General features: G+C 37.0%; 1 protein-coding gene across 1 annotated transcript in view; it reads left to right on the forward strand.

Annotated features, from left to right (window-relative positions):
• The first annotated feature begins 5,556 nt into the window (after nt 1-5,556).
• LOC135195263 (uncharacterized) overlaps nt 5,557-10,863 on the forward strand; it is a 19,436-nt gene continuing 14,129 nt past the window's right edge. The window contains exon 1 of the mRNA XM_064221522.1: nt 5,557-6,048. Within this exon, the coding sequence (XP_064077592.1) occupies nt 5,557-6,048 (492 nt within the window). The remainder of the gene's footprint in view (nt 6,049-10,863) is intronic.

Raw genomic sequence — 10,863 nt, forward strand, 5'->3', positions numbered from 1 at the left:
GTCCTCAACCCAACCTTACTCTAATCTACACCTGTCATGGTAAATCGATCCCTTTGTGAGAACCGTACAAGGAGAGAGATAAGAAGGGCTCAATTGTTTCACAAAGATTAAAATGGCAGTTAGCTAATTGAGTTAGCTAACTCAATTAGCTAACTGTCCCTTAAGAAAGGAATTGTTTATATCAAAGGACTGGAAAATATTTAGAGCTCTAGTGATAAAATCCTGGCTAGTTCTCAAGATGGTTTTGATAATTTTAGAATGAGTACTTTTCAATTTAAAATGAAGACAAATAAATCCTTCATATAACTATGAATACTTACTTATTCTCAATTGTTTAAAAAAGATTAAAATGGCAGTTGAATGGACATACTCAATTAGCTAACTGTCCCCTAAAAAAGTAATTGTTTATATCAAAGGACTGGAAAATATTTAAGAGCTCTAGTGATAAAATCCTGGCTAGTTCTCAAGATGGTTTTGATCATTTTAGAATGAGTACCTATCAATTTGCAATGAAGATAAATAACTTCATATAACTATGAATACATATTCTTACTCTAAAAACATCCTTGACAAATCCCCTCTGAAAGAGCACTTCTGAGTGTATTCATATACCCGAGATACCGTTGTTAACCACACCTAATTTCTTTAAAGCAATGTTTAGAATTTTAGTTTATTAGATTCATTTATCTACGATTTAATTTCCAGGGAGAATCAAATTATCCTGAAGTGACATAGTACATGCAATTATAGCAATGACTTTTCCATTTACCAAGACCATTGTCAGTACTTCTTCCAAACACCACTGAATTAAGCACCACTCTGAATTTCTTAGTTTACTTATGAAATCATTTATCAATTAAATCTATTTGTTAGCAATACTAAACTACCCTCAAAGTAAGACATCAGCTTGTGGCCTTCACGTGAGTGCCAGCCTCAGTGTCTTGAAATATGCAGAGACGCCATGATAATAAAGCTTTTGATAAGATAAAATTCCAGTAGTACTTTCAGTACATAAGACCTTTTCATCGACTTATGTTTAACATTAAACAAGAGGCATTACTTTCAATGGCAAGCCTTGAACAAAATTCAGAGTTTCGCTTAACTGTTTGAAAATTACAAGTTCACAAGTTCTGTTATCAAGATTGAGATCAAACTTATCAAACTAAACACTAAAATATCTTTACTTAAGAGTGTACACACGTAAATGCTTCTAACTGTGATCTCTCTCTCTCTCTCTCTCTCTCTCTCTCTCTCTCTCTCTCTCTCTCTCTCAAAGAAAAAACTTTCTATAACCCAAGTCTTAAAGTAAAAGATCCTACCAATGCTTACTTGGTAGGATCTTTTACTTTAAGACTTGGGTTATAGAAAGTTTCTTCTTTGAGAGAGAGAGAGAGAGAGAGAGAGAGAGAGAGAGAGAGAGAGAGAGAGAGAGAGAGAGATCGCAGTTGATTACAGTACGTATAATTATTCAGAATATGAACTCTATTCATAATGAACGTGCCTATTACAGGCGCCATTGACTTCTAGTTCAACCTTTCAATAACCTAGAAACTACTACAAAATTCATTCTGACGGAACTCTTATATAAATCGCTAACTATAACAAACTAGATTTTGTGGCTGCAAGGAACACACGGGAAGCTTAATTCCATGTCCTTCCTATGAAGGAGGTTAGTTTTATCTACCAAAAAGACTCACCGAGAAAACTCAGGAATCATCTGCATTTAAGCTGAAAATATGACCTGTTCTGTTCTACCCAATCATTAAAACCATACTCTCTAAATTATTAATTATTTTTGGTACGATTTTACATGAACTTCAGGAAAATGAATAAAAATTAAGATTACCTTCCTAGTCAGGTAAGTACTACATATACTGAACAATGACTTACTGGATTCTTGAAATCAAAACTAAGAACTTTAAATAAAAAATTCAAAAAATATCTTTAAAGATACGTAACTTTTCGATATACATTATGAATCCTGAAACGGGGTACCTGATAGCTATCAAACTAATGAGAATTGTGGGTAAAAAATGTGAATCTAGAAACGATCTAAGCTACTTAATAGCTAATAGCACTGCTAGGAAGTTCAACTGACAATTACGTATCTTGAAGCATAGCTATATTAATAAAATCTTAAGATATCTACGTGGAAACAATGTAGTATTTATCCAGTTAACAACTGAGGTTTATAAATCTCATCATAAACTGTTGTGAATCCTATAAAAAAAAAGAAGCACGTATCCTGAAACATAAGAGATAGCTAATATTGAATAAGGAATTTAAATTACCTATGTATCCGGAAACATTGAGCTACTTGTAACTGGTATCAAAATAGTACTAGATTCGAGTAAAGACGAAACTCTGTATCCTGCAGCATACATAACTACTTGATAGCTGATATTTAAATTCAGAAGTTTACATTAAAACCTATGCATCCTAATATGTATATAGTGAGTTGTCATAATCTTTATAATATTCCGTTTCCAGCCACAGTAACCTGAAGTGTTTCTTCTGTATTTTAAAAATTTCATGTGGTAGTACACAGTCGTCTTCTGCCTTGTTGTTGTTGTTGTTCATGATTAAGCTGGCGGTATGCCAGCAAGGGCTCTTGTTCATAGAGCAGCCTGTAAACTCCTCTGCCTGCTTTCTTCCCCTTCAGAATCCCTCTGAACCATTTGGTTTTCTTTTACTTCCCTCAGAAGGTACTTTAGCAATGAGCCTGGAAGAAATAATAAGTCATTAGATTGAGCATACCTTGAAATAATAAATAGTCAAAGCATAATTTAAACCTTCCCCTAACGATTGTTTGTTTGTATGGTGTTTTTACGTTGCATGGAACCAGTGGTTATTCAGCAACGGGACCAACGGCTTTACGTGACTTCCGAACCACGTCGAGAGTGAATTTCTATCACCAGAAATACACATCTCTAACCCCTCAATGGAATGCCCGACTTCCCCTAATGAGTGGATGAAGATATAATCACCTACGTACCCCCTGGCACTACAAAGAGTGTAGTATGAAATGTATGAAACATAAGTGATCACTGAATAAAATGGCGAGACAATCATAGTATGAAATAAAGTTAAATGAAAACATTATTTCAGGCAACTAATAATAAGTATACGTTATATCCTTAAAAAAGTCAGCCTGGAATGTCATTTGTAAAGGGTTCAGTGCAATGATACAGATTCAGTCAATTCTAATTCCTTTTACGACACGACCGCCTGCGCAAAATCTTTCTTTTTTTATTGCATCGTTGCCAAACTCGCCAGATGACGTCACACTTATCAGAGGGCTACATCAAGTCCTTTTTTTATATAGATTTTTAAGCATAATGCCAAGCACTGGGGCAACTAAGGCTATTCAGCGCTGAAACGGAAATTGACAGAAAAAGGTTTGAAAGATGTAACAGGAGGAAAGCCTCGCAGTTGCACTATGAATCAATTGTTAGGAAAGGCTGGAGAGTAAGACAGAAAAAAGATAATATGAAAGAAGGTATGGTAAAATGAATTAAAGTAGTTGCAGCTAGGGGCCGAAGGGACTCTGCAAATAACCTTAAGTAATACCTACATTGCACCGCAGAAGGTGCACTGATGACGCTACCCCGTTACGGGGGCTAAATCAAATATGATTCTTAATGCCATGCACTGTAGGGTTACGATAAAACTTGTCACCTCGAATGTCAGTTGGTTACAGAGAGCTTAAATCAAATCAGATTGTTGTGACTTGTACATAAGAGCAAGTGGGATCTTTCAAGTCCCCCCCCCCCCCCCCCCCCCCCCCCCCCCCCCCCCCCCCCCCCCCCCCCCCCCCCCCCCCCCCCCCCCCCCCCCCCCACCCCCCCCCCCCCCCCCCCCCCCCCCCCCCCCCCCACCCCCCCCCCACCCCCCCCCCCCCCCCCCCCCCCCACACCCCCGTTTGTATTGTCGCTATTTTCTGATACATTGTACACATAGGCCGCGTGTTTCAGCATTGACTTGGGGAGATCAAGAGAAGAAAATGCGCAAAGCAATTCCTTACCATTCACAAGTGATGGCAAAAGGATGTTATTTTCTAAGGAAAAAACTTGACTTCAAGCTCCTTTGTCGTGGATCTGACATGATCAGTCAGCTGTAAAACCCGAACACCTATGAACGAAAAATTCTGTATTAATAAGGAGTCGGTTAAATTTAACCTTAACCCTAACAGAAAGATGAGACCTATAAAAAAAAAAAAAGTAGTACCAATCTGTGGTGAGGGTTTGTTAAGACGAAAGTCATTTACGTGCGTTGCCAAACTTCCATTCTAAGGAAAATGTTATGGAATATAGGTCGTTGTAATATGCCAAAACTGAAGGGAAATATTCTGAAATATTTGCTAAACATGGTTCTTATGTATATAGTTGTTAATTATCAACATACTTAAGTTTTTCAATATCATATTTGAGAAATGTGGCACCATGTTGCCACATCTACAATCTCGATTCTCAGGTCAAGTATCGAAATCTGTATCTGTCATCCAAGAACAATATACCCTTCGTTAATCTCTTAAGAATGGTCAAATCTTATAAGCTGGGGTCCTTTATGGTGAAGGTAAGGATTAGCGGATGTAAATATAGTTGGCGCTCAAATACGTGTGTTTGTGTGAGATTAAATGCTTAAAGGATGTCTGTTATCTGAACTTTTCTATAAATTGAGAAATTTGAATATGAAAGTTTTTTTTTTTCATCTTTGATGTTAATTTTTTTTCCTTGTGTAGAACGTTCCAAGACAACGGTCAACTGAATTTGAAAAAAAATATTCAGGGGACAAGATGAAAAAATCCAAATACCGTTGTTAGGATTGAAATTGGTCTAGCGTTGCCAAACATCAATCTATTAAAATCTTAATGAGGTAAAGGGAGCAGTTTAGTAACTGAAATTGATAAATTTGCTCCAAAAATGATTGAATCGTAATTTTTGTACACAGGTCCCGATGACAATTGTGTTAAACCAGTCATTAATATTAACATTATAAAGTGAAGAAATGTGACTTGGTATTCTCTGACCTCGTGTCTCGGGCCAGGCACGGGTATATTATGAGCTGTAGTTGTCATTATAGGACAATACAGCCTTTTGTAGTCCCCATGAGAGTCATTCAAGGACAAGCAAGGCAAATTATTCATAATGTTTTAAGATACTTCACAATGGAGAAACAGAGCAGAGGGCCCATTACTAATGTTGCAAATGCAACTCTTCGTACAGCTGAGGTAACAAAAGTTAGTAAAGCTACAGTTGAACGAATAAGTAAAGCAGCACGAGAGTCGCAAGAATTATCTGGTAACCCAGTTTTCGATTTAAATAAGAGGAAAATATCGAAACCTGGGACTGGTTTGGATGACTTTGACAAATGTTTGCTTCGTCGGATAATTCTCCAATTTTATGAGAGGAAAGAAATTCCAACCATTAATAGTGTTGTCTGAAATGAGGGAAAGAACAGGATTCAAAGGGGGTAGAGAATCTTTAAGAAAAATTGTGAAAGAAATTGGTTTCCAGTACGCAAAACTCGATGGTAGGAATTTTTTTATGGAACGATATGACGTGCAGTGCTTGCGAACAAGTCCTAGAAAAAATGCAAAACGTCAGGGAGAACGGACGAAATGTAATTTATCTGGATGAGACTTGGGTTAATCAAAATTACACTGTAGGAAAATGCTGGAAAGATAATAAATCTGAGAATGCTTCTGGAATTAAAGTGCCGTCAGAAAAAGGTGGCCGACTTATAATTCTGCATGCAGGCTCTGCAGAAGGCTTCATTCCAAACGCTGAGCTCATATTCACTGCAAAGAATGACGGTGATTATCACCGTCAAATGAATCACGAAGTGTTTGAAGAATGGTTTCGTTGCCAGTTGCTCCCAAACATACCACCAACTTCAATTATTGTGATGGATAATGCTCCTTATCATTCAAGGAAAGTAGATAGACTACCAACGATGTCAAGCAAAAAGGCAGTCATTACAGAATGGCTCATCTCTAAAGGTGTGAAACCAACAGAGAAAATGTTGAAGGGTCAACTTTTAGAGATGGTAAAGGAGTTCTCCGTTAAAATAAAAAACACTTATGTCGTAGATAAAATTGCAGCAGAAAATGGACATGAAATTATTCGGCTTCCTCCCTGCCACTGCCAATACAACCCAATCATCATCATACTATAATGGGCGTAATGTCTGTCTGTCTGTCTGTCATTCAATCACGGCCAAACGGCTGGTCAGATGGGCATGAAACTTGGCAGGGTTATGGTGGGGACCCCTAAGATGGTTTGTAATGGGGTTTCATCCAACCTACCCCCCCTCCTTTGTAGGGGGTGGGGGTGAGAAGGGAATCCCTGAAACGGAGCTGTTTCTGGCCGTGAAACGAGGCTGGTTATTCCCGTAGACTTAGTTACTTTACGAATTTTCATACATAATTTCTGTACAACTTCCTCGGAGAAAGTCGTGAATATTTCAGCTCAGACACAATAGAAGATGAAAATTATCATCAATATCAACAAGATTTTTTTAAGAACTTAAATCCATCGGGACTGCCAGTGCACAAAATAACGTTGAAGAAGTACTGCCCGGTAATGTTGCTTCGGAATTTCGATCCTGCCAATGGACATTGCAACGGAACGAGGTACACCGTTATGGAGCTAAACTCCCACATCATCGAAGCAGTGATAGCAACGGGCCCTCACACCGGCAAACGTCTGTTCATCCCCCAGATTCCTCTGATGCCTTTGGACAACCAGTTTCCGTTCCAGTTACGGCGCAGGCAGTTTCCCATCAACCTGGCCTTCTCATTCACTGCAAACAAGTAGCAGGGCCAGACTTTGGATCATGTTGGTGTGTTTCTGCCGTCACCCATGTTCACGCATGGCGATGAGCAGAGCAACTGACTTTGCCAACTTGAAATTAAGTTGTGGACAAACTGATAGTATTGTGTACAAAGAGGTTCTGTAGTTGGTATGTATAAAAATCGCTCTTATTTTAATATTGCTGAACAAATAGCACATATAAATTTTTCACTTCTGCACCCGTATTTTATCACCCATCGTAGATGGGTAAGTTTGCTAGTAGAACTAATTTGGGGCCAAGTGAAAAGTTTCATAGCAAAACGAAACGATTTTAAGATGGCAAACCTATCGGAACTTACTAAAGAAGCTCTGGATACTGTGACACCTAAAAATTGGGAAAAGGCCGTAAGACATGCCGAGCAATTGCAAGTGGAAGATGCAGCAAAAGATATCTTGATTGATAAATATATTGATTCATTTACTGCAAGTCTTGAATTTTCTGATGAGGAATCATCTGATGAGGAGTCGTCTTAAAGCATCCCTCTCTCTCTCTCGTCTTTTTACACTGTTCTGTACTGTTCTCTTTGAAAACCATTGTAAATGCATGCATCACGAGGTTAAATAAAGTGTATCATTATCATTCTTATTTATTAGATATACTGTATTTATTACTTGAATGTTTCTAAAATAAAGAAATGATTAATGTATGAAATTTATCATAGCCATGATATCCCTTTAGTTTTCTCTCATGTAGGTTGTTAATAAATAAGTTAATTGAAGAATAAAAAGAACTGTTTCATATCTAAAGTTTTAATGCCAATACACACTATCTGAATAAAGGAAAAATAAACTTATACCAGCGAACCCTTCTAAGACAATTAGAGTGGGCATTCCCCTTTCACCAGACTCTGGAAGGAGGATAATCTGTGTAGGACAGAGGTTAAGACCTAAGGGTAATGTTTCCCTTGGGTGATTAGTAAGAAATACAGAGCTTTGACTTTGGCCGCCTCTACAAAGAACTTGAAGATATGGCATCGCGTGTTTTCGCTTTTAGACACGCCCAAACCCTCACCATAGATTGGTACTACTATTGTGTAGAAGTATGTAGAGGCTAAAAATCTCAACACATGAAGCAGCAGGAAGTTTATGCAGTGAATGGACAGACTTAAGACACAAACTCCTGTCACTTCTGGAACACTCAAGAACACCACTATGCCTGAAACTCTATATAGTTATAGTTGTCCCGACCCCCTTCAGAACTTGGCTCGGCTTTATGCCTGAGAAGAGTCTGTTATCTATCTATCAATCTATCTATGCGTTTAGCCTTTGGCGGAACAGTAAGTTGGCTAGATGTACAGCGCATTACGTGTGATGAACACAGAATCAAGTAAAAAAAGAACTACATATAAAAAGGGGGTATCATTTAGACGAAAATCCAGTATAAAAGGAAGAATTATATATAAGAGTATAGGAGGGGGGGGGGGATATTTACACGAATATCAGGTAAAAAGGGAAGATCCATATACAGAAAGGGGTGTCATTTACACGAAAATATCACTGAACTTCGCTAACAGCTATGTAATAAGGGGGCTAAATTGTAGATTGCACAGCAGCAGTATTAAAGGTGAATTCATATCATATGTGTATAACCTTCTAGCCAATATGATACATATGGAGGAAGCTCAGAAATATTGTAATGTATTAACGACGATATTTTGTTGGGTCTTTTAGTAGCTATGATCTCTACCCTCTACCTCTGGTTTATCAAGCAACGAATGTCAGTGCAGACGCTCTCATGAGGAACAACAGTTAATTAGCTCAAGAAACAGCTCGGTTTTTGTTGTGTAAACATGACATAGAACGGCTATTTTAATCAACATGTTTTGTAAACAAATCAGAGGCGTAGGATGAATATCCTTATGAAATATATTCAGTACCACTAAACTTATTAATATTCAGTATGAAACCTGGATCAGATTTTAAATGGGATGGTGTTTATAAGAATGTTCCTGGCCCTACTTTTGCACAATTAAACATGACACCCCCTGGCAAAAGGTTATGAATTCAGTTCTGTGTAAATTTTGTTAAACTGCTCCCATCTCAAGGTTCATACATTTTTGCATTAACTATATATAAAACCTTCATATATCTATAAAGAACTACGTATAAAACTTTCATAAATTTACATACGGACATATCTAAAAACTTCCTACATTTATATAGAAACATATATATAAAATTTTCATACATTTATATAGGAACCTTCGCACATTTACATAGGAACTATATAAAAACCCTCCAGACATTTTCATAGGAACTATATATAAAACCTCCAAACATTTACGTAGGCACTATCTAATAAAAGGAGCCCATAAAAACGCCAAAATGTCGAAAGTAAATATTTCAGTGACTATATTTCAGAGACAAGTTCTAGCTCTCCTTAGGCAGAGAGAAACTGCTGGTCTCTGAAATATAGTCTTTACTGTCTACGTTTTGGCATTTTCATGGGCTCCTTTTATTAGATACAGTTCTGTTTTAACAATATACTTAACGGTCATAGGAACTATATATAAAACCTTAATATATTTATTCAAGAACTATATATGAAACCTTTGGCGTTTCCTACTAAATGTGGATATATTTGCTCGCGTATCGACCTTTAGGGTATCGACAGATGAAAGGGCCTGTTTTTTGTTATTATCTAACCTGACGAAAAAAACTTACCGAGTCAATTGCAGTCGACTCATTTACATGTTTTCATGGTAAAGTTGTTCCTGGTTGTTCCTCCTCCTCCGTCGTCTTGATTCAAACTGATGTTTCAGTACAAATCCACCAAGGCGATCTCATACATACAGCCCCGCTCATTTCCACAAAAGCAATTGAAACACAAACTTATTTTTTCAAACATTTACAAGTATCTTTATCAAAACTGTATCGTTTACGTTAGATTTATAGGCACGTATCTGACATCTACAAAATCTCTTACAATTAGAACTACGTTTCCATAATTCAAATGTTTTGTCTGTTTTACAACTCTCATAAATTACTCTTAGTTCTTCTGATTTGTTTTTTAGTTTTAATTAATAATGTCGCAAATCTAAACTTCCAAGAGTATAATTAATATATTGACTTCGTGATCTTATTTAATTTAATACAAAAACAAAACCAAGTACTAAATAACACGCTTAGAAAGACTGACTGACGACAAAATTTGTTCCAAAGACGAATGTCGTATCGTACTTACACCGATTACCACAAAACAATAATTTTAGAATACAAAAAACGTAGCAGGAAATTTCGCTTCCCTGAGTACAACATTGCGTTCCCTGTTAAGCGATAGGGTTGACTTATTTATCAAGTGCTCTATCTGACCTTAAAAAGATTTGAAAATTAGGAGAAGTGTTTTGTTACAAACGGTGACCTTGATTGTTTAAAACCGTTACGTTTTTTTTTCTTTTTTTCCTCCGGAAATGCCGGAGTTGTATCGAATTGCCCTCATGGATGTATTGAAACAAATTAATCGAAGTGGCCTTAGCCCTTGAAGAGAAATGTCTGTAAAAAATGTATCTACATCTATTACTTATAAGGAAAAAGGGTTAGTTATACAAAAAAATAGAGAATTATAGTCTCCAATTGCAGAAGTTTTCGACAATTGCATTCTATAAGTTATGTACATATGGGTCAATGATAATCATTAGTTGTCATTTGCAAAGTTGCATGATCACTTCAGCACTGGTTGCAAGAAGTTTTGAAACAAATTTCTTGTCCATTGTACGTAACAGCAACATGGACCTCTCAAGTCCCCCCTTCCCCCTCCCTCCCAGGAAAAAATATTCTATTCCATTATTTCTCTCACATTTAGTCATTAGCCCCTTAAGTCAAAAAGAGCAGCATCACTGAAATATTGGCACCGTATATTATATTTTGTATTCAGGGAACCTGCAAGAACCAACATTTGGCTGAAATATTTAAAATTAAAAGGAAAAAATATTTTCATGAAAGCTTGAAGTGATTCATGCAACATGTGTGCATTATCATGTAATCTCCATGCTCTATGATAGACTTATTA

Source organism: Macrobrachium nipponense, chromosome 16, assembly GCF_015104395.2.
Source record: "Macrobrachium nipponense isolate FS-2020 chromosome 16, ASM1510439v2, whole genome shotgun sequence".
Taxonomy (NCBI): domain Eukaryota; kingdom Metazoa; phylum Arthropoda; class Malacostraca; order Decapoda; family Palaemonidae; genus Macrobrachium; species Macrobrachium nipponense.